The 27935-nt window shown below is 53.6% G+C and overlaps 12 protein-coding genes across 12 annotated transcripts; 3 read left to right on the forward strand and 9 right to left on the reverse strand.

Moving 5' to 3' along the window:
- Nucleotides 1–3218: 3218 nt before the first annotated feature.
- Nucleotides 3219–4516, reverse strand: AYL99_04791 (hypothetical protein; the record flags this gene model as incomplete). The annotated part of the gene is made up of 3 exons (XM_018836303.1): nucleotides 3219–3626; nucleotides 3684–4176; nucleotides 4230–4516. 3 exons carry the CDS (start codon nucleotides 4514–4516, stop codon nucleotides 3219–3221), a joined length of 1188 nt encoding a protein of 395 aa, XP_018693156.1.
- A 1680-nt stretch (nucleotides 4517–6196) lies between these two features.
- Nucleotides 6197–10009, reverse strand: AYL99_04792 (hypothetical protein; the record flags this gene model as incomplete). The annotated part of the gene is made up of 4 exons (XM_018836304.1): nucleotides 6197–7018; nucleotides 7073–7093; nucleotides 7159–7325; nucleotides 8269–10009. The coding sequence occupies 4 exons, from the start codon at nucleotides 10007–10009 to the stop codon at nucleotides 6197–6199; spliced, it is 2751 nt and encodes a 916-aa protein (XP_018693157.1).
- Nucleotides 10010–10969: 960 nt separating this feature from the next.
- Nucleotides 10970–11765, reverse strand: AYL99_04793 (hypothetical protein; the record flags this gene model as incomplete). The annotated part of the gene is made up of 2 exons (XM_018836305.1): nucleotides 10970–11205; nucleotides 11255–11765. The coding sequence occupies 2 exons, from the start codon at nucleotides 11763–11765 to the stop codon at nucleotides 10970–10972; spliced, it is 747 nt and encodes a 248-aa protein (XP_018693158.1).
- Nucleotides 11766–12542: 777 nt separating this feature from the next.
- Nucleotides 12543–14954, reverse strand: AYL99_04794 (hypothetical protein; the record flags this gene model as incomplete). Its single annotated transcript, XM_018836306.1, has 3 exons — nucleotides 12543–12672; nucleotides 13431–13588; nucleotides 13647–14954. The coding sequence occupies 3 exons, from the start codon at nucleotides 14952–14954 to the stop codon at nucleotides 12543–12545; spliced, it is 1596 nt and encodes a 531-aa protein (XP_018693159.1).
- An 845-nt stretch (nucleotides 14955–15799) lies between these two features.
- On the reverse strand, nucleotides 15800–16885 carry AYL99_04795 (hypothetical protein; the record flags this gene model as incomplete). Its single annotated transcript, XM_018836307.1, has 1 exon — nucleotides 15800–16885. One exon carries the CDS (start codon nucleotides 16883–16885, stop codon nucleotides 15800–15802), a length of 1086 nt encoding a protein of 361 aa, XP_018693160.1.
- Nucleotides 16886–17387: 502 nt separating this feature from the next.
- AYL99_04796 (hypothetical protein) lies at nucleotides 17388–18405 on the reverse strand (the record flags this gene model as incomplete). The annotated part of the gene is made up of 2 exons (XM_018836308.1): nucleotides 17388–18182; nucleotides 18238–18405. The coding sequence occupies 2 exons, from the start codon at nucleotides 18403–18405 to the stop codon at nucleotides 17388–17390; spliced, it is 963 nt and encodes a 320-aa protein (XP_018693161.1).
- A 346-nt stretch (nucleotides 18406–18751) lies between these two features.
- AYL99_04797 (hypothetical protein) lies at nucleotides 18752–19823 on the reverse strand (the record flags this gene model as incomplete). The annotated part of the gene is made up of 2 exons (XM_018836309.1): nucleotides 18752–19621; nucleotides 19677–19823. 2 exons carry the CDS (start codon nucleotides 19821–19823, stop codon nucleotides 18752–18754), a joined length of 1017 nt encoding a protein of 338 aa, XP_018693162.1.
- A 313-nt stretch (nucleotides 19824–20136) lies between these two features.
- On the forward strand, nucleotides 20137–20638 carry AYL99_04798 (hypothetical protein; the record flags this gene model as incomplete). The annotated part of the gene is made up of 2 exons (XM_018836310.1): nucleotides 20137–20190; nucleotides 20246–20638. 2 exons carry the CDS (start codon nucleotides 20137–20139, stop codon nucleotides 20636–20638), a joined length of 447 nt encoding a protein of 148 aa, XP_018693163.1.
- A 30-nt stretch (nucleotides 20639–20668) lies between these two features.
- On the reverse strand, nucleotides 20669–21892 carry AYL99_04799 (galactose-1-phosphate uridylyltransferase; the record flags this gene model as incomplete). Its single annotated transcript, XM_018836311.1, has 1 exon — nucleotides 20669–21892. One exon carries the CDS (start codon nucleotides 21890–21892, stop codon nucleotides 20669–20671), a length of 1224 nt encoding a protein of 407 aa, XP_018693164.1.
- Nucleotides 21893–22538: 646 nt separating this feature from the next.
- Nucleotides 22539–23651, forward strand: AYL99_04800 (hypothetical protein; the record flags this gene model as incomplete). The annotated part of the gene is made up of 2 exons (XM_018836312.1): nucleotides 22539–22580; nucleotides 22635–23651. 2 exons carry the CDS (start codon nucleotides 22539–22541, stop codon nucleotides 23649–23651), a joined length of 1059 nt encoding a protein of 352 aa, XP_018693165.1.
- Nucleotides 23652–24849: 1198 nt separating this feature from the next.
- AYL99_04801 (hypothetical protein) lies at nucleotides 24850–25656 on the forward strand (the record flags this gene model as incomplete). The annotated part of the gene is made up of 4 exons (XM_018836313.1): nucleotides 24850–24960; nucleotides 25017–25061; nucleotides 25115–25184; nucleotides 25235–25656. 4 exons carry the CDS (start codon nucleotides 24850–24852, stop codon nucleotides 25654–25656), a joined length of 648 nt encoding a protein of 215 aa, XP_018693166.1.
- A 246-nt stretch (nucleotides 25657–25902) lies between these two features.
- AYL99_04802 (hypothetical protein) lies at nucleotides 25903–27889 on the reverse strand (the record flags this gene model as incomplete). Its single annotated transcript, XM_018836314.1, has 2 exons — nucleotides 25903–27640; nucleotides 27699–27889. The coding sequence occupies 2 exons, from the start codon at nucleotides 27887–27889 to the stop codon at nucleotides 25903–25905; spliced, it is 1929 nt and encodes a 642-aa protein (XP_018693167.1).
- Nucleotides 27890–27935: the final 46 nt, after the last annotated feature.

The raw sequence follows: 27935 nt of genomic DNA on the forward strand, positions 1-27935 counted from the left end.
GGAGGGTAGCAGGTTTGTCGGTCCTCTCAAAAAGACTCACATATAGTTACACATACACATTCTAGAGAGTGGGTATATGTATATATGTATGTACGTATGTAATGTATGGTTTTTGCTCCCGCCGCTGCTGCCAGATATAAGTACCATGGCATGGCTGGCTGGCTGGAGCATCCGTTTGTATGCATACGAAAGCGCTGCCCAGCACGTCTCACCGGGCGGGGTTCGTTCGTGATTCGATCGATAGGTAGATAGGTAGGCACACGCTGAACCATCCATCACTACGAGGTACACCATCATCGATCAATCGGGAGGCTTTGCAAAAGCTCAAAGCCGGTTGGGGCACCTCCCCCGCCCGCGCGCTGGTCGACGTCGTATCAGCCCAGTCCTATGTATGTACCGACGTGATGCCTCGGGAGCTTGTCAAGGTCGACGAGTCGACAAGTCGGTCGACCACCTACCTCTCTGCACTGTCTCCACACGCACGAGTCAACCAAGGACGTTCTCACCCCGGATTCTCCACCAATTGCGACGGGGTCGATACCTCGGGTTTTCGGGCTGCGGGTCTTGACTCCCCCGGCTGATGTTATGCAGTGAACGAGATTCTGGGGGAGCAATTAATTACTTACATAAAGCGTGGGGAAGTGGAGGTCATAATCAACATACTACTATCAATGAATGGCAAGGGAATGTATTCATTTGGATCCATTCAGTCAGGTTCAATCTCTTAATCACAACGGGATCCGCAACAGTAATGTGACGGGTGTGACGAAGGTGCGACGAAATGTCTAAGAGTTTTACCACCGGCCGATATTTGATCACCGGCGGTCTCGACGTTCCACCGAAAGTTTGCAGAGGAAAGGAGTCTGCGAGTTTGGAGAACTATTCAACTTAGTCCGGGTCTTCTTCTTGGTCGCAGTGTCTCTCTTTGACCCCGCCTCGAACTGCCTCAGGCTCTCCCCGACAGCATCTTCTAGGGCAACCTGCTGGAAGCTCGATTTGCGGCTCACCGCTGCCCAAACTATCGTTAGGCACATGAAAGCGGAGTTTGTGCTTTGTCCATGTATTGGGCTGTGTCGAGGTATTGGCAGAGCTCTCCGGCCGTGATATGGATCTTCCAAGGTATTCTGGGAGCTGAGCTGTCCATGCACAGGTTGCATCCTAAGCAGCAACATCAGATGGAACCAAGTGGGCCGGCGAGTCTGGTTTGGGCAAACCACCACTCATACGAAAGACAGGAATTTGGATGGTTGGTCGCCGACGCGAAAGCACAATTCACATAGCTTACCTGATCCTTGACTGCTCCCTTCACGCTGCACTTGCGACCGTTATTGTCCAAGATAGTGATCTATTTCACGCTCCCACACCGACAGTAACGCCAAGTTGTTGCCTGCTGCGCCGGACTGGAGGTTGAGACCAACGACACACGGGGCACCGCCCGCTCCCAGACAATAGTACATCGCAAGTTTGGCCAGGTCTTCCTTTGGCTGCGAGTAGGTGGACGACCTCGAGGACGATGCCAGGAGAATGAATAGGCCTTTTTGAGGACGACGGCCACGTCCAGATTAGGTTTGAGCCCGTGGCTTTTCACGAGAAGAGGTGAGCTCTGCCACTATCACCATTGTGAATCATATGTTAGAGACGAACGATTCCAGGTCGTGATCTTGAGATGTTGCGGGGACCACCAGCTGACGGTCGACGTGGCGTGCAGCCGAAGCAGCGAACGACGCGTGGGCGAATGGTTCCGTTACAACTGAGAATTCACCGTTGTGGTCACCTTTAGATAGCCTCCAGCAGCAAATCGATCCTGAAGGAGCTTGATGAGGTCGCCGTATGTGCAAGGGCCAATGTTCAAGCGCAGAGCATGGGGCAGGGACTTATCTTTGTGAATTGTCTTCTATAATGGGCTGGTGGGAAAGAGAGGAGGAGGCAGGCTGCGAGGTAGGTGAATTGTCTTCTGTAACAAAGGGTTTCAGTGCCGATGTGATCAGACTTGTGTGGCACGTACAGCTATGCTCCTCATTTCTTTTTGCCTTCCGATACTGAAAGAGACCGTTGTCTGGACAGTTTGTTCAAGACGTTGGATGACGCTGGTGAATCGTGGTACGTTGCAGCCTTGCACATGAAATGACGTCAATTCGTAAGGGAAATATTACGTTCGACTGTTCAGCATAATAATGCAATCTTTACGGTCGATCAGGAGGCATTCTCGCAAACTCAAATCCTTGGCGACCGTGGACACGAAACGTGTTACTGGTTTCAGTGTGTTTGCAAGTCTGCAGTAGTACAGTATATAAGTCATGCTGACAACCATCCATTTCTCTCTGTTGCTGGTGTGATGATCATTGATCGTTCGACCACCTCGTCTCGTCCACCGCGACGGTATCGCTACCGACTAGGCTCAATATTACCGAGTACATACCTACATACGGCTGGGCTGCAGATTGAGCCGGCCGGCCACCCAGGAGCCCAGGACAGCCAGGCCTAGAAGTCTCAACACTAACAACAATTCTTCGACAGGGCTGACCACAAGGGCTGTGTGAACTCCCAGAAGACAGGACGAGACCGGAGACGTCCAGATCCGAAATGAGCCGAGTCTGTTCTGAGACGAACTCGCCCTCCGTGTGGGGAGGGGGAGTGCATGTTTCAAGGGGAGATCGCGTCGTCTTGATCGATTGGCTGAGAGCCGCCACAACAAGAGTTTGTTGAGCCTCGACCCGACCACAGAAGTTGGCGATACACTTCTATCGGCGAGGTACAGCACCCGAGAGCCATCAATGATGGATGGAAGGCAAAAACGTTACTCCTGTGCAGTTCTGGTCTGAGTCTCTCGATTCGATTCAGCTTGCTAGCTAGTCCGCTATCCACAATGTGCACAGACGCTTTTTTTCTCTGTGGCGGGTCTTGCTCGATCCCGCACGCCCTCCTCCAAATCAGAGTCCCATTTGTCGTTGGCATGAACGACTTTTTGCTTCTCCCCTGCTCTGCTCTGCTGCTTCTTCTTGCTCGTCGTTTCCCGCCAAAAACACAAACTTGCCCAATTTCCTGGCGTCTGAGCCCTCCAAAGCAGAAAGACTGATGGATCCTGGTTATACACTCTATGACATAGAAAAGAAAAATAGGGATAGTATGCTGCATCATGTGGAGATCTGTAAGATGCTCCTTTTCTGGTCTCGTGTTTTTCTGGCGTCATCACCTATGTTGTTGATGGAGTCGGAAAATCATGCGACGATGTCGCGAGCAGCAAATCGTCCACGGCCACGCCCGTAGCGGCCTCGGCCACCGCCAAATCTTCCGCCCCGGCCGAAACCGCTGTTTCCTCCAGACGTGGAGTTTGTGCCACCAGAGGAGGCACTCTCAGTAGAGACAGCGGCTGTTGTGGTGGTGGTGGTGGTGGCGGCAGCTTCACCGTTTCCAGAGCCGTTTCCGCCAGCATTCTTGTTGCCAGAGCCGCCTGCAGCAGCGCTAGTTGTAGCAGAGGCAGCGGTGGTGGTAGAAGCGGCCGCGTTGCCGCTGCCACCTGCGTTGCCGCTGTTGCCAGCGTTGCCACCAGCATTGCCACCAGCATTGCCGCTACCTTGGCCGACAGTGAATTTCTGGCAATCATCTTGACCACCTCGTTGGGCGACCTACACTCAATTAGTCTCTCGATTCTCGTCATGGATAGTGTCGTCAGCAGGACTTACCGGCATGAGGACAGGTTGGTGGTTAGATGCGCTGTTCAGGGTGCAGATACGGTAGAATCCAGCAGGGAGACCGTTGGTGACGGTAGCCTGGAGAAGACCCTTTCCGTTTCCATCGTCATCGATACCCTTGAAGAAAGCAAAGGTCTTCGGGTCCGGGGGAGTGGTGGGTGCGAGAGAGTCGCCGAGATCCTGAACAGTGACGTGGCAGTGGCCAACGATGTTGCCGCCTTCCAGCTGTTGAGGAGCAGCGTAGTATGTGGTGAGAGGATCCGTGAAGGAACCGGCAACCAAGTTGGTCAATTGGACTTGAATGTTGAACGACTGGTTGGGGGTCAGGTCGTCTCCGGGGCCGGGGAAGAGGACAATGGCAGAGACCATGTTGTTGTTGGAAGGAATGTCACCCATAACCACGCCGTTACATGAACCGGCGGTGTTCTGAGTGCCATTGGTCAGGGTCTTGCCTGTACAGAAGTTGATGAAGTTGGCCGGGTCACTGGTAAAGTTAGTATATGCATTTTCTGTGAATGAGAAGGTCCCAAAACATACGTGTCAGAGTTGGCTTGACCAGCCGCGGCGTTACCAATGAAGTCACTGGCAGCTTGGACGTTGGAAGAAAGCAAGAGAAGCGGGTTGCCGCCGTCATTGCCGCTGTTGCCGCCATTGTTGCCGCTGTTGCCTCCAGCAGCGTTGTTGTTTCCAGAGGCCGAGGAGGAGGTGGCGGCGGCGGCGGTCGTCGTAGCGCCAGTGTTTCCACCACGATTGCGCTGAGCGACGGTTCCTGTCGTGAGACCAAAAGTGGCAACTGCCAAGGTCAAAAGCTGAGAGGTCTTCATCGTGTCGTCGGGTCGGAATTTGTTATATCACAAAAAAGGGCTTCTTCGGGGGAAATTGGACTTGGGAGTGCGGGATCAAGGTATGATTCTTTTTTGGGGATAGCAATCGAACGAGAGACTTCGCGGTCAACGCGGTCTGAACCAGGAAAAAAGGAGTGTACGTAAAAAGAATTGCTTGAATGTATTCAATACAATTGATGCGAAAGGAATGTAGAGGCACTGCCACGATGGAGAGAAAGAAACACCTTGGATGCGAAGGAAAAACCGACCTCTTATGCATTCTGCTTGGCACAGGTCTCAGGTCTCTCCGGACCGCAACGTCGCTGGGGGGGATCTGGGTGGGTGGTCCATGGTGATTTCGTCTGAGGCTGCAAATGTTTCCAAGACGGAAGATGACACAGAAGAGGCTCACCAGGCGTCCCCGTGCGTCAGGTTGGGGAAGGCATAGTGCCAGCCTCGAAGGTTACAGGTTGGTCGCAGCCTGCCGCCAACGTGCGGTTGGGAGGGCGATCAAGCATCGCCAATGTTTTGAAAGCACAATTAGCTCACCCAGAGTCCAGACAGGGAGGGAGGATGGAGAGGGGACCAAGATGAAGCTGAGATGGTTTCGAGAAGTGTCGGAGAATCCAGGGAGAAGAACCAGGCGTGTCTGAAACGGGCGGCTGTAGCGAAAGTCCTCGGGGCGGCCACCCAATTGGTACTCTGAAGTCTTGGTAAGGTTCCACTATTGGCCGAGGCTAGCTTGATCCGGGTCACTTTGCTGGTTAATATCCTCCCAGCCGCGTTTAGCGTGTCTTGGTGAATCACTAGGAAGCTCCTGTCTTTCTCCTGTCGACGTCATATCTCCTCCCGGAAATCCCTCCTCCAACCTCCATATTACGAGTGATGGAGTAGCACCAACACACAAGCCTTCCTCCTGCAATGTCCTCCTTTTCTTCGAGAGATCTGCCCATGGACGACTCCACCTCTGCTGGCTCACCTTTGTAACCGCCTACGACCACGTTCGCTCGGATGTGCCCATTCCCTCTCCTAAAAATAATCCCAAACAAGCACCACGTTTGCCCCTTAGACCACTCCACCTTCCCCATCATCTCTTAGCTTTTACGGAGTCCCTTGTACTCCACGATCCAGAGAAAAATGCCCCTGCCAGTCACTCACACCCAAGCTTTTGGTCAAGCTTTGCTTGTGCCGATTACCGAATCATCAACTCTCCGGACTCAATTTGAAGCGTTGGATGGTTCGAGATCCTAGCCAACGTCCGACTAAATTGTCCTGTGCGGAACGCACCCCTCCGGGGGCCAAGGCTTCGATGACTCGGCTGGCATCGTCAGGTCTTACTGACATTGCACAAGCACGGATCACGGCATCGAAGCGCCTTCGACCCTGCACTCACGATTGCATCGAGGACCAAGGCTCTCGCTTAATCTTGGCCCGGTGAGGGGACTATTACTCAGTGGCATGTTACACGATAACTCGAACCGGGCAAAAGCTTGTCAATGAACGTCGCAACGTGGGCGGATCCATCTTGCTCCGTGGACGGATCTGGTGAACCCGCACGAGGAATGCTTGCTTGCTCGGCCCCCAGGTGTGAAGCTATCCGAGTTCTACCTAGAATACGAGGATTGTGGACTTCCAATTACTCTGCAAGCGCGTAAAACTCCTTCTCTCCTCAGCAAGGGATTAGAAACCCAGAATTTCCCCTTTCAGATGCATGTTAGCCCTCCCTGACAAGATCACGTTCGCGATGCTTGTCTTCCCGTGCGCATCGGTCTTGATGTCCACCTCGACCGCGATGGTGCACAGTCTGCCCATCTCTACTCCCTGTTGAATGCCAAATACCTTCCTCTCAGTCTTTTCCTCTCCTAGCTTCAGCTCTTCTGCCTTCTTTGTGAGTTCGGAATCCGCTGTCTCCTTGTCCGTTGCTTCCTCTGCAGGGTTCTTGGGCTCCGACGAAGAGCCTGCCTCTTTCAACGCCAGATAGCAGGCCAGCGCGCAGCACGCACTCCCCGTTCCGGGATCCTCGATACCGTGAGAAATCATCCTAGCCTGGACGTTATGGATAGCTGGTTCTCCCGGCTGTTCCGACTTTGCTACGAGCTTGTAATACAAACATCCTACAAAGCTCGGTGACCACTCAGCGTCCAGCTCAACTTCGGGGGACTTCCCTGCTTGTAGGGCGCTGAAAATCTCAGCATTCTCGGAAAAGTCGACGAGGACAAAGGTCATGCCCTTCACGATCGAGACCAGTGGAAACGTCTTGTCTCTTTCCTTGTCGATGGTCGGGACGATTTGAACTTGGGGCTGTGTGGAGATGATCTTCTCGATCGGCACACGGTGGGAATGAATGTGGTAGTCGAACGGGACTGCGCAAGCGGCCACTTGACGGTAGGGGTTGAAGAAGATAGGTATTCGGCCAGCCTTTGTCAAGAGCACGGCGGTTTGCTTCTGGGTGTCTCGGTCAGCCGGCCCGCCGTAATGCATTCTCTCGAGATAGCTGAATATCTAGCATAGCACGGTCAGTTGTTTTCACTCGGTCAAGCACCATAGCGAACGCACATAATACGCTACTCCGATGACCTGGAACGCTCGTCAGCGTGATCTCATCTTCCATCAACGACGGCATCTACGCCGTGAAGACTCACAGGATGACCCGCAAAGGGCACCTCCTCTCCCGTCTCCGTAAAAATTTCCAGCTGCCGGGGCTGACCGGGAAAGGGAGCGTCATGCAAGAACGCTGTCTCGGAGAGCCGGAACTCCCGTGCGATTTGAGACTTGCGTTTATGCGAGAGCGCGTTCCCGTGCACGGAAACTATGGCTAACGGGTTGCCCTGGAATTTTTCCGGGGAAAAGACCTAGAATTGGACGATATCCCATCAATATCTGCAGTGTCTGACGTGTTCGAACAGCAGCAGTCGTCAGAATCTTGCAAGCAAGAGAAGCATCGCGGAAGCAGCAAGCAGCATCTGTCGTAGAATAGAATCCGAGAAGGCCCGGATCAACATCGAACCCAACGGCGAGAATAGATAAGCTGCATAGATCTTTCAACTGAGGTAACTCGCCTCATGTCCCCCGCCACGTTATCTTCTCCGCTGCGGGAGAGCCAAACGAACAATCGAGAACGCTATCATAGACGACAAAGCGTGCGGATGAGACATACCACCATGGTCGCGAAGGTGTGGGGGCCCGACGCCATTTTTTTTTCTTCTGGTTGGTTGCTGTGAAGAGTTGCAAGGTCAAAAAGAGATATAAGGCAGACACTTGCTCGGCAAAGACGTTATATCCCTCGATCTTGTCGTCCTCCGTACAAGTCAGGAAGCTTGACCATGACCCGATCTGTGAGGATCCTTCAGCAGCAGCCTTCTGGGTCAGATCTGCTCCTTCGATAGAGCGGTCTACGTTGATCACACGTACGACATCAGCTTGAATCAGTTTTCGGAAGACCAGGGTCGGCGCCACGGAGGAATGTTATTCCGGGGAGATGACTCGGCAAACTTTCCGCAGTCTCTCTCCAGGTTTACTAGTGAGCCGCCTCTGTGCTAAGTTGTTCTCGTATATCAACAGCAGGACAGACCATGACCTCGACAATGGCCAACAACTCGCATTCTGCCTTGTGAGTCTGGTGATCCCAGAGTCCTTGTGAATACTAACCACATTCATCACCTTCATAGCTGACCTCTACACGTTTTGGTGCGAGGTCAGCAGCATAATAGGGACATTCTCTGCGCCCATATTCAACCATTTTTTGCACTAACAATGACATTTCAGTCGCTGTCTGAAGAGCGTGATGCTCGAGTAGCCGCATGCCCGAAGCACTTTCTGAGACATCTGACAGGTCACACCGTCAATCTCGACGGATGGGTGTGACGGGTAAGGAATGGTCGCTGTGTATTGAACAATGCCTTTCGAACCAGATTCTGAAGTGGAAACGACAGGGGAAAAGAGGATTGTGTCTTGGTGGCCCTCGCCGAAGACGAAGTATGTGATGGTTGCTGTGCGCGATCGGTTGCACGCCTGGATGACATGTAGTCTGATCCGGCGATGGATCCGATCCGCGGGCTTATCTTCAACACGAAGACCATCGAGTCCGACTTCTTCCTCGCGGATCACGAAACGAGCAATTGCAAATGCCATGCAGCTTGTCCATCCCCTCTCACTAACACTTGCTTCGTGCAAGAGTTCGAGAGCTTCGCGACGCAATCTCGGTTGGCGGCAGCGCGTTGCCACGAAAAACAAAGGGGATAAGACCCCGAGACTTGGACGCAGCACGCTCTGCTTCCTTCGTGGATCAGCGCCATTTAGGTGTATAATCCTGCTGCAGCTGTCGACAATGAAACTGAAGTCAGTATCATATGCGTCGAATATTGCCTCATCAGGCGACCCAATTGTCAAGAACATAACATTCGCCACTCGCAGGTGGAGGCAGAGGTGGATATAGTCGAATTCATCCCCTGAAAGGATATCCGTGTCGAGCAGTTCCTGTAATTTGTGGCTCAGACACTCAAATGCTGCAGCAATTTTCTTCTCGAGATAGTACGGCATCTCAGGCATTGAAGTTGCTCGCAAAACACATTTCAGAAGCCGGTCGACTGCATCAAGAGCCCCAGTCGCGTCTGGAATGCTGCACATCTGACCCACATCATAGTCGAGATGATAGTTTGCTGGTATGCCTGACCCCGGTGGGGGAAAGTTGTCGGAAAAAGTGCAGGCATGGTTGATGAGCTCGTCCAGCGTGGGGATGAAAGTTGCAGCAAATTCGTGGGGCATATCCGGAGTCCTGGCCCCTAAAGACGTCTCGATGCCGAACTTCTCTTGCACAATACGATATGCCGCCATGATATGCACGGTGGCGGATGAGGTCTTCTCGATCCAGAACTGCATGGCCAAAAACAACATGCAACAAGTCAGCGACACCTCAATCGGCAATGTCACCGGATCAGCGGTCCGAACCATGTGCATTGCCTTGTGCGCGTGCGACATGGCGAGCGCAGAGATTTCGGGACGGGCTTGTGCTTGCATCTCGGCCACTGTGATATTGTGAAATGGGGCCTGGAGGGCTCCCAATGCGGTCAGACCGTGTCGAACAGCGTCATGGCGGAAGCCTAGCTGTGGTGCTAGCTGTGTCCAGAAGGGCATCGAGTTCAACTGGAACGTCGCCAGGATTCTGCTTCCGACTTCGACAAAGTATTGGTACCTAGTTTTCTCCAACTCAGAATCAAATTGCAGAGCTGACCGTGGTTGGTATTCGAAGATGCGTGCGACGGGCACCTTGTAACCTGGACATGGTAGACCCAGTTTGATGCATCGAGCACAGTTTGGATGCTCTTCGCTGCATTTTGTTCGCCTTTGTTTGCATCGAAGACAGCCAGTCAATACCTTCGGGTGCCATCTCCTTTTTCTCTTCCGAGGACAATCACGGGATGCCGACCCGGTGGCAGAGCCTCGAAGATCGATGATAGACATGAGAGCTGGCATCTTCGCAGGTGCGGCCGTCATTGCTGCTGGACCTCAGATCGGTCCCGTCCTGATGATTCACACTTAGACTCGAGAACTCGAAGCTGAAAAGGAACACGGACCAAATGTTTCATTCGAGAGCAATAGATTCATTGCAAGAATTGTCTCTCGCAGATTTCCGGCTTTCCAAGTCCCCGTACTGTGCCAATAGCGAAGAGCGGGACCACTCCTCGTCACCGGCCTTCGCCTCAGACAATGCCACTGAACGAGCGCGGGCTGGCAGACCTGTCGGTTGCCCTATTGGAACCGAGATATGTACAGGAGTAGATGCACCTATAAGGCTTAGAGTACATGCTGAAGGGCCGTCCAGGTTAATGACTGGTGAGCTGGGATCGACTAGATGCATTGCTGCGGGTGGCCTTGGAAAGTATCGTCCCGTCTCGCAGCTTCTCCGCAGCCCCAGTCTCTCCACGTTATTGCAAGGCCGACCGTCGAACCGGGAGGATCTTCTATTCTTGCGGATCTCGGCTCCTTGGTGTGTGTTGAGGGCAGCCAAGTTGTTCAACATTGGGCGGGGACATGATAGCCCTACAGCTTAGGCCCACCGCGTGTGTACCAGAAAAGAAACAAATTGAGCTGAGCAGGTCACGTTACATTCAGCTATTTTCCTGAGGAAACAAAGTAATATCGCGCCCCAGAATCGATTAGGTATCGAAAACGCGCTCGGCTCAAATCAGGTAGGCATCGAGCACAGGCTGAGCTGGGCATAACGAGAACGCCCGTAGGTCTTGCTCGGCTGTACTCTTGTATTCGATGCAGGAATTTTGAAAGCTGAATGCTTCTGACCCAGCCAAGATAGTCTCGTTTCAACACAGTCGGGACTTGGACGTTTTTCGAGGGGATTGCACTGGCCTCCTGTGGAGAAGGCTAAACATTTTCCTTGAGTGATATCTTGTCCGGGCGAATATCGCCACACCGGCAATAGTGGTGAAGCATATCTCGCTAGAAGTAGATGAAAACCGCCAGTTTCTTACGACCATCTTCCACAACCGACTGCAAAGCAGTGCCAGCAGCAACAAGCCCGCCAGCCTCAGCACTGAAGGAGGCAGCTGCGAGATCCAGCTCAGAGAATCCCAAGTGTCGTAGCCAACGTTGTGCGAGCATGCCGATCATATATCCGAAGATGGCCAGCAGATGTAGCGTGAAAGGCTCACATTTTGATGTTATAGTTGTATGATCTGAAGAAAATTAGTACATCAGTATACCTAAAAGAAGAGAAATATTTACCATGTTCCTTCAAAGTGCCCTGAGATATCATGTTAACATGTTCTTGCTCACCATAGTCGAATCCCAGCATTTTAATTGCATCATTGAACTCCTTGAGCATGCCTCTCTTATCTGCGTATGGCGGGAAGGCATGGCGGAAAAATACGCCCACTTCTGCACCAAATTCTTCATAGATGTACTCCATGTAGTCCTCGTTCTTTTGACAGATATCTTCGCACCTTTGGTCAACTCCGTCCACTCCCTCAACTTCTTCACAGAAGTCTCGCAGTCGGAAAATCAATTCCTTCGCTGAGAATCCGCATGATTTAGTGCCCTCTGCATCAGCTCCATGCAGCAGCAGCTTCCTGGCCGATTCGAATGATCGTAAGATAATGACCATCATCAACGGGGTTAACGCATTAGAGTCTTCCCATTCAACATCAATGACCTCAGTCAGAACAGTTTCGAGGATTATTTGGTCTCCGTAAAGCACAGCTGCGCCCACAATAACCCCTACTCCCCAAGAGTCCATTCCAAAATTATGACTTGGGCTGCTGCCAAGTGTGCATGTGGTTGCAACAACGGGAGAAAATGTGTAACCTACTAGAGCTCTATCGATCCTGAATACTGTTCGGCCCCTTGCAGTGGGTTCCGAGCAGATAATCGATAGATGGTGACTGGCCCGTGTAGTCAAGGAAGGGCGTATCCAGGGCTTCAAAAACGGCAAACACGAAGCAAATGATGGTGATGGATCTGGCAGAAGCTGTAACTGGATCACGTCACAAGAGTTGTCGAAATGCGCACCGACACCGGCCCCCCATATTGAATCCCATCGCTTCTGATGGGTGGTGATCTCACATCCCGCCTCAATCAGACGCCTGAAGACCGTAGAGCTCCCAAAGGAGGCGGACACTTCAAGGTACCGAATAAAGAAACCTGGCACTATCGTGATTAGGGTCAAGTTCGGGCACCTCGCTTGGGTAAGATAAAAGGACGTCGAGTTCTGCGGCAGTACCTCTTGCACACGTAGCCGACAAATAGAGGTCGCGCCCCTTGGAGTCAGCCAGGCACATATCGTTCAACTGTGTCTGAAGACTGAAATCTGGCCCAGCTTTCCTAATTCGGTCGTTACATGCTGGATTGACTTCTTGATGCTCGCGAATTAGTTTAGTACGAAGTCTTGGTCCTGGTCGGGCTATGGTTCGAAGAAGCCATGAATTTGCCGGGGTCATGTCATGATACTCGAATAGACCAACATGTCGATGCACAAAATCGTGAGCAAAGGCCCTTGGGCCAGCAGCGTAGAGGATCAGGAGATCGTATGTTCATAGAATAGCGACCCATTCAAGACGTATGCGAGATCGACTCCTCGTTCGATGACCATATCAACAACTTCTCTTTTCTCATATGCCTGGTTCTCCATAGGACTCGCAAGCATCCTAGACAGTGTCAGCGTGGCCACTGGGTGCCTCGTTGTCACCTACTGTAGAGCCTCCTCCCCTTCCGTCTTGTGGGGACATGTCTGATCAAGCATCAAACGGCACAGTCGAGGCCACGAGCGTTGAGTACGATAGGCTCCCACAATCTCTTGATTGCTGTATTGTAGAAACAACTGCTTCGTGTCAGGATCGGAGTTCTGGAAGTCGTGACAAGACACTTGCCTCGAACAATGATTCCGGTGCCTCTTTAACATAGGTTGAACTCGACGTATCCGCTAGCTCAGAATGGTGATAGGGTGGTACAGTAGAAGGTCTAGAGGATGGGCTAGCCCATTGGCAAACATGCTTGGTAGACCGGGCACGTCACAGGATAATAGGTAATTGAAAGTCTCGGGTCAGAGTTGACATGCGACCTCCGCAATCGGAGAGGTGCTGAAGGCGTGGATGAGACAGCAACACACATATCCGATAGCCACCTTGGAGGAACAGAGTTGAACTCGACGTATGTGTGTTCCCGGGATGCTTCCCAAGCGGACGGATCTTGCTGGATCGGGTCACGAGTCACCTTAACTCTCAAAACTCCAAAGATTGATCGTTCCGGAACTGCAGTCTCTTCAGCAGAAAACCGCCGAGCAATAATCCAGGTATAGGGCAAGTTGAACTATGTTGTTGAATAAGATTTGGACATTTTGGGGGTCATCTGAGTAGATGTATGGTACAGGGGAAGGTGAGCTAACTGAAGCATGCCTCGTGCTCACTTCCGACGCTTCATAACCTTCATACACATCTCTTCTAGCCCATCCTTGGCTTCGCCAGGTGGAAACGCACTGATTGAGGAAACAGCTTTGTCGGCATATTCCTGGGCCAACGCACGGGTCTGCTCGAGACCGTCGCTCTGTGATACGATATCCCTTGCCTGTCGAAGGTGGTCAGCTCCAGATTACAACGACATCAAGAAATCAAGTGCAATTCACCTTCTGAACATCACCCTCCTTGGAAAACTTCCTACCCACCAACAACCCCAACTCTGGCCTATTCCTCCATGCGAATAACAAGGGCGCCGTCGCCAACCCCAGCTCCAAGTCCGCACCGGCGGGCTTTCCCAATTCAGTCCCAGATATCGTATAGTCCAGCATGTCGTCCACGAGCTGAAACGCCAGCCCCAGGTTTTTCCCATATTGGTATGCAGCCTCGACCACATTAGGGGCGCACTGTCCGAGTAACGCGGCCGCACGACAGCTTTTACTGATCAGACTTGCAGATTTCAGGTATGTCTTTTGTAAATAATATGAAATAGTCTGCTCGCTCCAGCTGGGGTTCTTCTCATCGCTCGCAGTGTTCTTCAGTTGCATGAATTCGCCTTCCACCAAATTCGCAATCACTGTTGCAAGCAGCTCTGTGACCTCGGGATCTCGTAACCGTGCGAGTGCAACGGAGGCACGCCCGAGCATAAAGTCGCCTGCCAGCACGGCCATCTTGTTCCCGAATGTCGTGTTCGCGGAAGGTGCGGAGCGGCGAGTGGTCGAGTGGTCTATCACATCATCGTGGAGGAGGGAAGCGGTATGGATAAGTTCCGTGATCTCCGCCAGTCGTCGCTGGGAAGGGAGGATTGCGGTATCATTGGGGAAGGCGTATTTGGTTTCGTTCGAGGCGTCCGTCAACGGCGACACGGCGGAGGAATAATTCATCAGGTCCTTGTCTGGGTTCTTGTCTAGAAGCACTGACGGGCTTGAGATCGGCGTGTCAATGGCACTTCTGCTCAGAGTATGCTGCACATCGTATCTGGGTCGCGGCTGTTTCGCAGCAAATGCAGTCGCCCTCGACATCAGCAGCACGAGCAGCGGCCTCACATGCTTCCCTTCGCTCTGCGTATAGTATTTTGCAACCGTGTCTAGTATCGGGTGCCCCGAGCCAAGCAGCTGGCGGATGTTCTTGTTGAGGAATTTTAACTCTTTCGCGACAATCTTGAGAGGATCAATGGTGATATTACCAGTGGATTGTCGGGAGGAGGAAATGGTAGTAGAGGGGAGGACCTCGGCGACGGTGCTTTGAATCTTCTGGACGGCGGCAGCCCATGATGTCTGAGGGGAGGAGCTTGAGAAGAGACGTCTCGATTGCACCTGGACAGCTGGTGAAGCTGATTTGGAATAGTGTGATCTCGTCCGACACCACAGGCAAACTGATGGATTTAGATTCAATCGAGAAGAAGCTGTCGTGGGAGCCGTCGCCGTGGACTGCCAAATAATCGTCGACTTCGGTGAAATACGCCCGCGTCCTCCCATGACTGCGAATGGCATTAATAAAAGCTAGCAACAGACATCCATGAAGCTGCAGAGGCCTGGGAACAGCTGAAGGAAAAGAGTACAAGAAAAGAGCGGCGAGTGTAATGGCAAGCTCTCAGGTAGGTCGAGGGAAAGGGTATGGAGGTCTTCGGGACGCAGCGCGATTGACTTTTTTTGACTTTTGGGGATTTCCAGGGCCAGTCATTATGTAAGCCGCAGCCAGCACATGCCACAGAATTGTCCAACAAATGCTATCAACTTGTCGAGGACTCCTTAGAACGCTGCAACTTCATGCAATCCGAATACGTCCACTTCACAACTAGGCAGATGACCCGAAGCTACCAGGTCGATGTCGGTCTCCCTGCGCCTACTCCGGTTTTCTCCTGAATACGGGAGACGTATTTCCCCGGAATATACTCCCTACAGCTACGCTCTAGGACGTAAGCTTTGGTTTGTACGCGTCGAAGGGGAATTTGATAGATGAGTGATCTAGATCCAGTTATTGATGCCTTGAGTCAACGTGCAGAGCGAGCCGGGGGGTCTATCCAAACCCTGTCATGAAACTCCCGACATATCTTGCAATGCATCGAACCTGGGCGCAGCTCTTGTTCCTCTATTCGCTCAATCAGGAGACGCATGTTGACCAAGCATATTCCATTGAGGAGAGATGAACACACGGACCACAGGAAGCCGCCCTTCTCAACGAATGAGGCTTGAGCTTCCATTCCAAACGATGGCTATGGCCCGGACTCAGCCCGTAACCCCAAGTTTCAGGCTGTGAAGAGCTTTCACATCACTCCAAAAGATCACGGCGAGGCCGCGACGTTCATCAAGATCGTTGTTCCTCACTTGAGTCCGTTCTTCTCCACCCAGTCGCGCCATTCCTGCCACTCGGAATATGATGCACTCGACTTCAGCCCCGTATACCTGATCGCCTTGAAATCTTGGACTTCCTCCCAAGGCTTTGGCGGTTGGGACTGTTGCTGATCGCTTGCAGACCCTCTAATCGACCCTCGTAGGAGCCTTCTCGCAACGCCGTGACCTGTGTACCCTCCGTCCCATCCTGCTTTCTTCATTAAACTCTCCACCGTCTCCTCTTTGGTCCACCCTTGCTCGACCGCCACGTCTGGCAGATACGTCGCGCCGTGTCGCCGATTTCGGTAGTTGAAGCTTATCCGTAAGCCGTGTACGCCTAGTGTCCAGTCCATGGCATCCCGGCAGGGCTCGAAGTCTGCAAGTAATGTCAGAGAACAGGAGAGTGCGGGCAACAGTGCAGCCGGGATGGGCGAGAATCGCGTGTCATCAAAGGCCGATGTCAAGGCGTAAGTGCTGAGTCCCGTCGCGAGGGGGAGGGCCTCAAATGTCCCGATGCATCCTCTTAGAGCTTTGTTGCCAGAGCGGCCTACAGTGTTCCAGGTGACGAAGAGCGGATACGACTCGGTAGCCGAGAGCTGTGACGCGTACGTGGAGCGAGTATGGGAGCTCGAGGAGGTTGTACTCGATGAGTTTGTCAGCTGCGAATTGGACGAGCTCGCGGAGAAGAGTGAAGGTGAAGACGCCGACGACGACCGCGACGACGAACTCGACGCTTGCAACCGAGAGATGCTGGCCAGTTGAGGCCCGGCGTTGCTGTTATTGTGGCGACGATCAAAACGTTGGATCTCTTCTTCCCCAGCATCGTCGTCTTCTTCTTCATCTTCCTCCTCTTCTTCGTCACCGCCCCGATCTTCCTCTTCAGAGTCCATTACTTTGGCTGGACGTTTGCCATTTTCTAATTCTTCATCCCCTGCTGTAGCTCTTCCACTAGGTTGACGAGCTGTTTTGTAGGCCTCATACCATTCGAGCACTTTTGGTAAGGTGGGAGGATCTCGACGTTCAAAGCTGGCCGATAGAACTTCGAAACAATAGAAGCAATGCGCAGGGCTCGCCATAGATTTCACCCGGTGTAGATCGAGTACTTGCTAGGACCGTAGGAATGCAGCCAGATGAGCAAGGAAGAGGAGCAGTCAAGTATAGGAGACACGGCTCAAATTGACCAAAGTCTGGAACATGCGGTTCAGAGGCAAAAGGAACCCTGGGAGAGACCGCAGTGGAAATTCGACGGGTAATGGAGTACGACAGAAGGAAACAGGCAGAAGAGAGGGACCGAGAGCGAGTGTCGGAGGTAAGGGAAAGGAGAGGCTGGTACTATAGATACGGTGGCGGTGGTAGTGGTGTTGGTGGTGCAGGTCGAGTTGAGGGTTGACTCTGAACCGCCTCACCCCGAGCGGGTCCTCGTTATCGATCATCATCAGGAGGCGGAGATCCCCAGGAATCACAAGCACCAAGTCAGCCACCACGTCCCAAAAGCCCCCACTACAGATGGGCACGCCCACCAGTTTCTCGTCCGGCACCCTGGGCTTGTTGAGGGCCTTTGTTGAAGACCGAGTTGGTTCATTTCCAAGCATCCACGTAGCTTACACTTATGCCCAAGCCTGCATCACTCTGTCCCACTGAGGTGCCAACGACAGACCCAGCAGGAGCACCAGCACCGGGCAGGGGACTCCTTGTTGTGCTTCTCTCCTGGCTTCTCTCCGTCCTGGACGACGTGTCTCCTTCGCCGTCGCTTTCGTTCTCTTGTGGTACCAGTCTGACGGAGCCACCCCCTCGCCCTCTTCTCTCGCTGGCCCGCATCTCGTCTTCTGCTTTCCTCTTCTCCCACTCCGCAACTAAATTCCGGTAGTAGACCTCTGCCTGCACTGTGATACTGTAGTACTCGGGAGTCCAGCCGGCCTTGTTCTTACTCAATGGGTCTGCGCCCGCTTGGATTAAGGCACGAATGGCTTTGAGGTTCCCCCACGCACTCGCGTTGTGAAGACATGTGTTTCCCAGCTCGTCCTTCGCGTTCACATCCGCACCGCTGGCGAGGAGTATTTCTATTGTTCGATTGTCCTCCGGGGTCGACCTTGGAGGGCCGTTGGCAGCGTTGCTCAGATTCGGTCGAGAAATGATCTGGGAGCATGCGGCGAGGTGGAGGGGTGATTGGCCTTTGCGATCTCTTCGATTTACGGTCTGTGGGAACTGCCTGCACAAGAGCTCAACCACGCCGGCTTGAGAAGAGGCCGCAGCCAGATGTAGAGGTGTTTGGCCATCTGTGTTGACAGATATGCCCCGATTGTCGGGTTGGGCACTGTAGATCCAGTCTTCTACTGGCCGAGAACAATCGTGACCGAGAGATACAAGGAATTCCTGTGGTGCGCTTGAGTGGTCTGTGATGGTAACTGTTGCCGCGAGGTGTACTTACTGCGATCTCCTCCAGCCCATACTTCGCAGCAAGATGCAATGAGGTGTTACTCTTGTCCGCAAAGTCCGGATTCTGGAGGTACGGAAGATTGTGCTTGAGGATTCGCTGCACTAATGCGATGTCGTTGAGCAGAATAGCTTGTCGCAGGGACAGGTCAACTCGGGTCATGGTCGAGCGTCAGTATCCTTGCCAGAGGGACTGAGGGCAGCATGGCCATGTGCGCTGATACAAACAAAGCCGATGCATCAATGAAGCACAACAAACAGATAGGTTTACGGGTTTACGGGCTGGAGGCCGGGGCAAGGAAAGTCAAGGGTGTACAGCGGGGGTTGAAGCCGTTGTGTGTCAGTGGTTCGCTGGCAGTGATGCCCCTGGCGTGCCTTGGGATTCCCCACACGCGACTAGTGGCTAAAGGCACATGCAAAGGAGCTCGACTGTTCCATTAACACCACCTAGTAACCCTCTACACTTTGGTGCTGGTAATTCCACATGCGACGTTCGTACAGCTCAACCGTCATGCAGCCTTCTTGCCCTTCTGTGCCTCTCGCTCCGCCTTCTTCAATGCCCTTCTCCGGATATCCACATGCATCTTCTTATTGATTCCAAGTAGGATGCTGTTCATGGGACCGAGGACGCCGGTGATCAGTGCTGCGACAAGGGCGTGGCTCCAGTACGGACTCCCACTGTAGGGGTAACCAATGCTCCCACCTCTGCGGCCGATTTTGGCCAGTGCAGATCTCACGAACGCTTTTTCCGTAGGGACCTGCCAGTTCGCGCGGCGGATCTTGGACATCGAGGACGTGACCAGGTATGAATGGACAAAGAACACGTCAATGCCACTTGAGGCCAGCTCGGAGGCTAGAGCGTTGGACCATTGTTGAAGGAAGGCTTTAGAGCCAGAGTATGTGGCCAACAAGGGTGTGGGTGTCAGGCCGCCAAAGGATCCCATGGTCAAGATCAGCCCCTTCTTTTGTGGTAGCATGCTGGGAAGCACCGTCTGGGTGGCCCGGAGTGTGCCCAGGCAGTTAATGTTGATGATGCTTGTCATTTCGGGCAAGGGTGTCTCGGCGAAAGGCACTGGAATACTGTGACTCTGGCCCACGTTGTTGATCAGGATGGCAACCAGTTTACCTTGTACCAGTGATGCCAGCGCCGCGTAGTCTTTATCCAGGTTCTGCGAGAAATCCATGGCTAGGGTCTCCACCGAGACATTCGGAGAAGAGGTCTTGATCTGCGCTGAGAGGGATTCAAGCTTCGACGCCGTGCGGGAGACAAGGATGAGACTGAAGCCCTTCTTTGCCAGTTGTAGAGCGTACTCCTTTCCAATGCCGTCGGAGGCCCCGGTGATGACGGCCCATGAACCTTTGCTCCCGTACGAGGACAGCTATTGAACGACACCAGTTAGCCGTAAAGCCCTGTATGCTCTGCTGCAGACTCACAGATTTTCCTGGCAAGATAAAAGTACTCAGAAACACTCTTGTCACTGTGAATGCGACGGAGGCGAGGGTGAGCGCCCCAATGCCCAGAAGAAGAGCGGAAGGGAGGTTTTGCTGGCCCAGGGGGCCCAGATCGATTGTCGTCGCCATGTTCGAGCTCAAAGCAGACGATCAGACTCGGTTATGACAGAGGGAAAGAGCAGAAGATCATATGTACATTCAAGATCATTGTAATAATCTGTATGGAGCATGTGCGGAACTGGACTGGGGCGGCACCCGTTGAATTATTTTACCCGCCAACAAACAAGGATTGCTTGGGGGGCTGCGTTGATTCTCAATCCACACCCACACCAGACACGGCTCGCGTTCATCCGCGTCAACAAAAATTCGATAAATTTGGTTTCTACGGGTTGCTTTGAGCGTTTCGTGGTCCTCGATTCACACCCATCATTGTGTCTCTCAGATGGCGTCTTTTCTTCCTCAATCAGAGGGCTACCTCCCCCTGTACATTTTGTTCGTACGTCGAACTACAGTCTCAAAATACATTGCTCACTACTAACCCGCGAATCCAGGTGGGCGTCACGGCGATTGGAAATGCCATCCAATGCTACAACACCCTCTCCTACACGCGACGTCTCTATCCGGGCCAACCTTCAGCGACGACTCAATCCAAGGACAAAACATCTCCGGGAGGGAGCTCTCCGGCCACGCCTCTCTCCTCCAGGACATTTGGGACTTGGACAGCAGCAGTCGGGATCGTCAGAATATTTGCCGCATATCACATCAACGAGGCGTCGTGGTTTCAGATGCAGATGTTGACCAACGTCGTGGGGCTGGTGCACTTCAGCCTGGAGGCGTTCGTGTACAAGACATGCTCGCCGTCAGGACCGTGGCTCGCGCCTGTCACTGTTGCCCTGATTGGTTTGGTGTGGAGCACGTTGCAATATGGCTTCTATGTCAGATAAGAGGTGGCTCAAGATATCACCATTCGGCCATCATGAGCTGGGCTGTGTGGTGGGCTTGTCGGCTGCGGGCGGCTTCTGAACCTCCTCTCCCTCCTTGGTACCCAACTTCTTCCTGTACAATTCTCCTCCGCAGTTCTGCAGCCTGACTGTAGCTTGTTCCGGTGTAATATCTCTCTGGGGCTCTCCCAGCATTTCATACCCGACGAGGAATTTCCTGACTGTGGCACTCCTCAGGAGTGGAGGGTAGAAATGCAGATGAAGACTGGAGCACTCAATCTCCTCATCGTTGCCGTCCAGTGGCGCTTGATGGATGCCCATACTGTACGGGAAACTCGTTTCAAAGAGGTTGTCGTATCGCCGGGTGATCTCTGCGATAGCCTGTGCCAGGTCTATCTGTTCTTTCTCGCTCATATCGACGAGAGAGCGGATGTGTTTGACGGGTAGGATCATGGTCTCGAACGGCCAGGTCGCCCACCATGGACAGATGACCAGAAAAGTCTCGTTTTGGAAGACGACCCGTTCGTTCTTCTCTCGTTCCAAGCGGGCATAGTCCACCAGCATGTGTCCCCCGCCTTGTTGGCGATTGTATTTCCTCAACTGCTCCAACTCAATTGCCGGCTCTTCGGGCAGAGACGTGGTCGTCCAGATCTGCCCGTGCGGGTGAGGATTGGAGCAGCCCATGGCGGCACCTTTGTTCTCGAATATTTGCATCCACCGGTACTGGTCCTTGGGTCGTCCGACGTCTGCATGGGGGTTCGACGGCGGCAGATGAGTCGGTTTAGCCTGTGCCGCCAAGGGCGACCGGGGGGATATATGCGCCGTATAGATGTCTGTCCACGTTTTCACAATTGGGAGGATCTCGGCTGGGGTCATGTCTGCCAACGTGACATTGTGGGCGGCACTGAAGGTCAAGACATAGCATTTGCCCTTGACGGGCTCGGCCTGTAACAGCAGGCTGGGCAGGCTTCCTGGTTCGTCTGGTGACTTGTAATCTTCTTGCGACTCCTTCACGGCGCTGAAGTCGTTCACGAAGACGTAGGTGTTCTCGTACTGGGGGTTGACATCCCCGGACGCCCTCGTGTTTCCCGGACACAGGTAGCATTTGGGGTCGTACACGGGCAGGTCGATGACTCCAGGACTCTCCTGCTGGCCTTGCCATGGTCTCTTGGTGCGATGGGGAGAGACTAGGATCCAACTGCCCCGGAGAGGATTGTATCGGCGGTGCGAGATGTCATCGAGGATCGTGTCAGGCATTTTTCACGTTCTTCTTGTGCGTGTCGTGGCAGGGGGATTGTTTGTTGGGTGATGAAGCGTTGTCCCGTTCTCCAGCACCTCTCTAATCAATATTCGGAGGAGGAGTGGACCTCATTCAGCAATCCAATGCAACATGGACAAGTCGACTAGGATCCAGCCATATGGCAAACCGACCTTGTTGTCTCCACCTCCGAGAGTTCGTCGTAGGCCGTGTCCAGAGCACGGATCTGGAGCTCTGGTATCGAGCCAAAATGATCTCGAAAAAGCCCCTCAATCATTACGTCAATGGGGCCTTTGTGCTTATCGGGCGCCCGGGGCACAGGTGTATGATTGTCTCGGTTGCCGGAGGCCGTGACCATGTTTCCGATCTCGGGTCGCATCACGGCATCTCCTGACAACATTAATATTAATGATATTCTTATTACTATACATCCATCCTCCGAGTCATCCTTACCTCTTGTGTGTGTTTGCGAGAGAGGGAGTGAGGATGAACTGACTCGAACGAAGCTTTGCTGCGGGCCAGCTACATACTACTCTCTCGAGCTCGTGGTGGCCTGCTGGATGTAGCCCGCCAAACTTCTCGTCGGATCAATATCCTCGTTGACCAAGCCGACGTCAATGGGCGCCGTTTCGTCCGTCTTGTGAAATGGCTTGTGATCCTCGATGTCTGTACGATCTCCCAAATGAGGTATGCCTGCCCGTGCGCCGTAGAGGGGAAAAGTTCGCCTGCTAACTTTCACAGATACTCGTGTCTATCCTCTCGGGCTTTGAAACTCAAGACCTGCTGCCTCTGGTGGTAGTCTCGCGGCGGTTTCATTCCATCATCCTTAGAATTCTCCATTTCCGACTTCTCCTCGCCGCCGCCCTCCCGGACTACAAACTGATCCTGGAGGCGTACCATCCGAGCAAGCGATACAGCGACCCTTATTTATTTTGCACCTACCTCGGCACCGATGGTCTCAGCTCGAAACATGAAGGTGAGGGAAGCCTCTATGAAGACTGTGACGGCGAAGAAGGCAGGCTCGCGAAATTAGGTGGGCTCTACAGTCGCTTTAGACCTGAGCGGCCAGGAATACAGGGTTCAATGCCTGCACGCCGGATTGCGGGTGCTGTGCTGAACACGGCGTCGTCCTCCACAGCATCTGGGACAATGCCGATTTACGCCGATGGAGGCGATGGAGGCTTCACCAAAGTCAGCCACACCCTGAATCTCGATCCCGACGAGTTGTTTGGCCAGTTTTGCGCTTATGCGAGTCTGGTGCGGCTGGGGCCCCGGAGAGGCGTCTTTCTGAGCAATGTACACATCGTGCGATCGGGCCAAGGCGTCATGCGAGTGTGGAAACAATGGCTCCAGGACCGTGCTCTGGATCTATGGCAACAAGAGCAAGAGACAGAGGGCGTGCAGCTGGGTCCGACGCCAACCATGAGCTGCCCCACGATAGGCGCCGACAAAAACATCATGTGGACGGACTACAGAAAGAATGTCGGTCTGCGGGTTGCAGTGCGTGACCAGAATGAAGCATGTTATGGGAATCGAGTTTCCGATGTCGACAATGTGCAGATGAGCTTCTCGATAGAGATCCAAGGTGAGTTTCTTGCTCTACCTCCCAGTCCAGTTCAAATGCCAACTGTCCCTGCAGAGCTGGTTGTGCGAACAACGCATCTGATGCTGGCCGTGGAGGCGTCCACGCAGCAACAGGGCAATATATCAGGTAAAGCCCTTATATTCGGGAATTTTGCCACTGTAGCCTCGTCATAAGGCTGGTATGCTCAGGGGCACGTGAGTTGCCTGGCCTCCAATAGCCTCCTACAACCTCCTCCCAACCTCTATCCTATCTTTTCCCGACGTTCGCGATCTTGGTCTGCTCTGGAATATCGACCGGCAGCAGAAACTCGGGCCAGGGCGCTGACTGCGCCATAGGGACATCCATGAGCCCCTTGGCGTTCCTGGCATGGGTAGCCAGCGGACAATTGATGTAGGCATAGAATTGGGCACTCCAAGGCTGGAACACGGATGGTTTTGTACTAGATACGTGGATGCAAACACTTGGGTTTCCTTCGACTCCCACGCAGGAAGGGATCTCGATTTCACCGCTTATTCATGCTGCATGACATGGCAGCGATTTGCCTGCTCGTAAAACGCTTCGCCAGGGAGGTGGTACCATTCTGTTCTGGTCTAGCCGAGCAGGCCATCCGAGTGGGAATGCATTGGCTTCCTCCTGGTCGGTGCTGACCTTACTGGGGCTCTTGTCTTCGTTCGTTTTGTGCTGTTCTGCATTTTCTCCTTCCCTTCGATATCGTCACTGTCACCTCCCTGTCCGTCCTCGTGTGTATTGCCCATTTGACTCGAGAATCGTCGAGGGCAGGAAAATGTCTTCTGGATCAGGTGCTTCGGCTATCAACGAGCCCTGCAGCAAGCGACCTGCAAGCCACAAGCTCGCGGCCCACCCGCCCGTGTTCAAAGCTGTCCAACTCGATGGACAAGCAATTTCTTGTGTCCCTCCGCGAGCTCTCTCGGACCATGATATTGGTGGATAAGGGTTGATGGCTTGCATCCACGGCCTACGTGGCCTTTGGACCACCACAAGGACAAACCCGTTGACCCTCACCGGTTGGAGGGGGACGTCGTCGACCTGAGGCTCTTCGGCTTGGAGGGACAATCGACGGGCAGTCAATACCCCGCTCCTGCTCGCTCGCGGTCTCGAAGCTCCCACATGGCGTCGATTGGCAGCTCGCAATCCCAACCCGCAACCCGGCCAGCTCCCTCCCACCAGCTTTCCCGCTCCGTTATTTCAGCAGCAATCCCCGCGACCCAGGTTTTCGTCTTTCTTTTTCGCCACTGATGATCTCTCCGTCTCGACGCTTCCTTGCATGAATCCTTCCGCTTGGCTGCGAGAATCAGATCCTGTGACCCCACCAGGCAACTGTTGCCCTCCCTGGACCCATTGTGATTGACGATGCCTCAGTATAACACCTTTGCCATCCCGAAAGAGGGGATATCGCGAGAGGTGGTCGAGGCCGACTTGCCCTTCTACCTTGGCCGAGATGCCAAGGTCATGGAGAATAATGTAGTTTGAGGCCGGGACACAGCACAGCCTCGAGTAGCAAGCTGACAGCGCGGCAGAAAGGCGACCGATATGTCATTCAGTCGTTTTCTGAGCCACCGAGAGTAAGTGTTACAAATTCCCTGCCCAATCGCAACCACTGAATGGTATGCTGCAGCACATGATCACATCTCTGCGAGATGACACAGCACGGTGGCATAGAAGCGACGACCATCGAAAGCGACTGCGTGCGTATCGCCGTACTTCCTCCCACTTGAAGGGTACTGATGCACAATAGGTTACTCAGAGAGTCGAATCCATCAGGACCGCAAGCGGGCTTGTCATGGACAGGCTGAATCTCAACCTCAACTGACAAGGCACAGCTCTCGTGACGCGACCTCGGGAAATGCGGCTACAGGTGTATCTCCAATCCCTGTGCCTTCGAGACCCCCTTTGGCGCCACGATATAGCTCGAGCAATGGCTCAGTCTATGGTTCAATGCAAGTGTCGCCCGGTTCGGCCTTCGAGAGCGCTTCTCGATGCCAGTCAAGACGGGAGTCCGACGCCATGTCGTCGCTGGATGGTGGCATGATCAGTCGCACCATGTCGGCCTCCAGCACGTCCAGCAGTTATGGGACGAATGGAACGTATGGCTTCAATAAGGATCTGCCAGGTGGCCGGAACGGTGAATGTAAGACTCGCCGCTACCCGAGGAGTTGATGGCTGAATGTTTGGGGGCCGTTTGTTTTGATGGCAGACGGTCCGAGGCTGAGTGTGCCTGTCGGTGACCTTGTCGAACCGCAATGCTGACTGGCCACAAACAACAAAGACGGCTTCGCCAGCGCCGACCGAGGGCCTGCTGCGTATTTTGGCCGGTCATAGGCCAGCGCGCAGTGCCAAGGCCTGGAAGAGTCGATTCCTTGACCGTGAGAGCTGATGGGAATTAAGTTGTATGTATACCCTGTCTCAACGAACCCCATATGGTGACTGTTGGCGCTCACACCATTCGGATAGTGTATCTGCCTCGAATATCCTGCCTTGTGCCTTGAGGATGTCTCTGAGGAGTTGGAAAGAGTGAGTCGACTTCGGGTTGGATTCACCCAGAATGCGATGTCTGTGCCGCACGACTTCACGCAGCAGCTGCTCGCCAAGCTGCAGGTGGATGCTCTTCTTTGCCCCGGTCTCCTTTTTGGCTAGTTGGAAGAGGAAGAACGCGTGTCGGTGCTTTGCTTCCCAACTATACGCATGCTGCTCGGGGAAGTTCTTCCGCACTCGGGGCAGGACAGACTGGACAATGATGGCTTCAGCCCCTTCCGCATCTCCGCAATAGAAGGTGGCCCTGGCCAGTGTGGCGGCGGCCATGATGGTCTCGATGCGGTCGTCTCCAAATTGCTCCCACTGACGGGTGAGGTCAAGCAGCTCTCTTCGAGCTGGCTCAAAGTTCTCAGGAGCCCTCACTTCCTTTTTCAGCTCGTTCTCCAGCATTGCCCAGGCCAAGTTGTACCTGGCCGTCAAGGCGGGCGCAGACGACTCGGAGAAGCGGATCTTCATCTGAGCTACAATGAGCGAAAGACGAGCGATATCGTGAGGCGGACAACCCGCACCACCACGTTGGAGCATGTTCTTTTTGAACTCAATCGTCATGGTCAATGGGTTGTCGAGGCCGCAGTGGTTCTTGGTCAATTCGTCGCATTTGGTCAGCAGTTCGGAGAGCCTCTCCCACTGGCCGTAGCAGTCGAACAGCACCGATACAATGCTCAGCGCCCCCAGGCATTCCCCGGCAGGGAAGCTCTCGTTCGTGAGCATGCACAAGAAGTTGAACAGGGCATTCGTCAAGTAATATTCGGTTTTTGGTCGGATCCGGGCATCATTCTGGCCGGCACAAATCAACCAATACAGACAGTACATGACGAATTCCGCCGACAGACTCTTGTCATTGAGTTGCCGACTGTGAGTATTGTCGCCGAACCGGTAGATGTCAACTTCAAGGTCGCTAATTTCTTCAACGACCGCCGGTGTCGCGGACAGCACGGCGTTGGTAAAGTCAGCCGGCCACTGCTTGCTCGGATCATCGCTGTCCCACAACTCGCACCAGCTCGATGGAATCGGCTCTTGCTGAGCACGCCAGAAAGGACCCAGGATGTTCGGGATGGCTGGCTGGCTGCGGGTCAAGACTGCCTGCTGTGCGGACACGCGCTCCTGGACGAAGGTCAACTCGAGAGACACTGCTTCATCACCACCATATCTGGGTTCTGATGGACCCGCGGCATGATTGGCATCGTACGAAAATTCGCCCGAATGTCGAGGGCTTGACTCTGGTGACGGGATGGGGACCTTCATTGGAGATATGGGCCGAAAGGCATGAGATTCCAGAGAGCCAAACGAGCTTGCGGATGGAGGTGTTGGCGGCAAGTGGGAGGGCGGTGGCTGCTGGACTTCTTCGACAGGGAAGGTGATATAAGGGGGGGTCCTGTCTTCGTCGGTGATACAGGACAGCAGGTCGTCTTCATCGGCAACTTTGTCATTTCTCTGGATGTACTTTGTGATGTCCTCTCGTCGTCGAGGGTGTCCGGAGAAGATGACGACCTCGTCGCGGCCCTCGCTCTTGGCTTGGTCCAGCAACCTCAAGATGAAGGCGGCATCCCGCTTTGTGAGTTTGTGTCTGAGGCCCCAGGTCTTCAACTGACTCTTGTACTGTTTCACTCTGGGATGGCGTGGTTAGTACAGGTGGACGGCACCGGGGGAATGGGATATGCTCGTACGACAGATTGATACCATACTCCCTTCTCATATAGTCCATGATCCAGTTCAGGGGTCGCTCATCGTGGATATACAACTTTTGGATGCGGTCCTTGTGAGGGCCGAAAGCGACATCGCGAGTCTGTTTTGATTGGACTCGTTTGAAGGCCGACTTAGGCTGGGGACGAGGTCGTGGCAGGTTCGAGGGTCCCATGGTTGGTTACCCACAGCCTTAAGCCACACAACCTGAATGTGGGATA

The sequence above is a fragment of the Fonsecaea erecta genome (genome assembly GCF_001651985.1).
Source record: "Fonsecaea erecta strain CBS 125763 chromosome Unknown Scaff4, whole genome shotgun sequence".
In the NCBI taxonomy this organism is placed as follows: Eukaryota; Fungi; Ascomycota; class Eurotiomycetes; order Chaetothyriales; family Herpotrichiellaceae; genus Fonsecaea; species Fonsecaea erecta.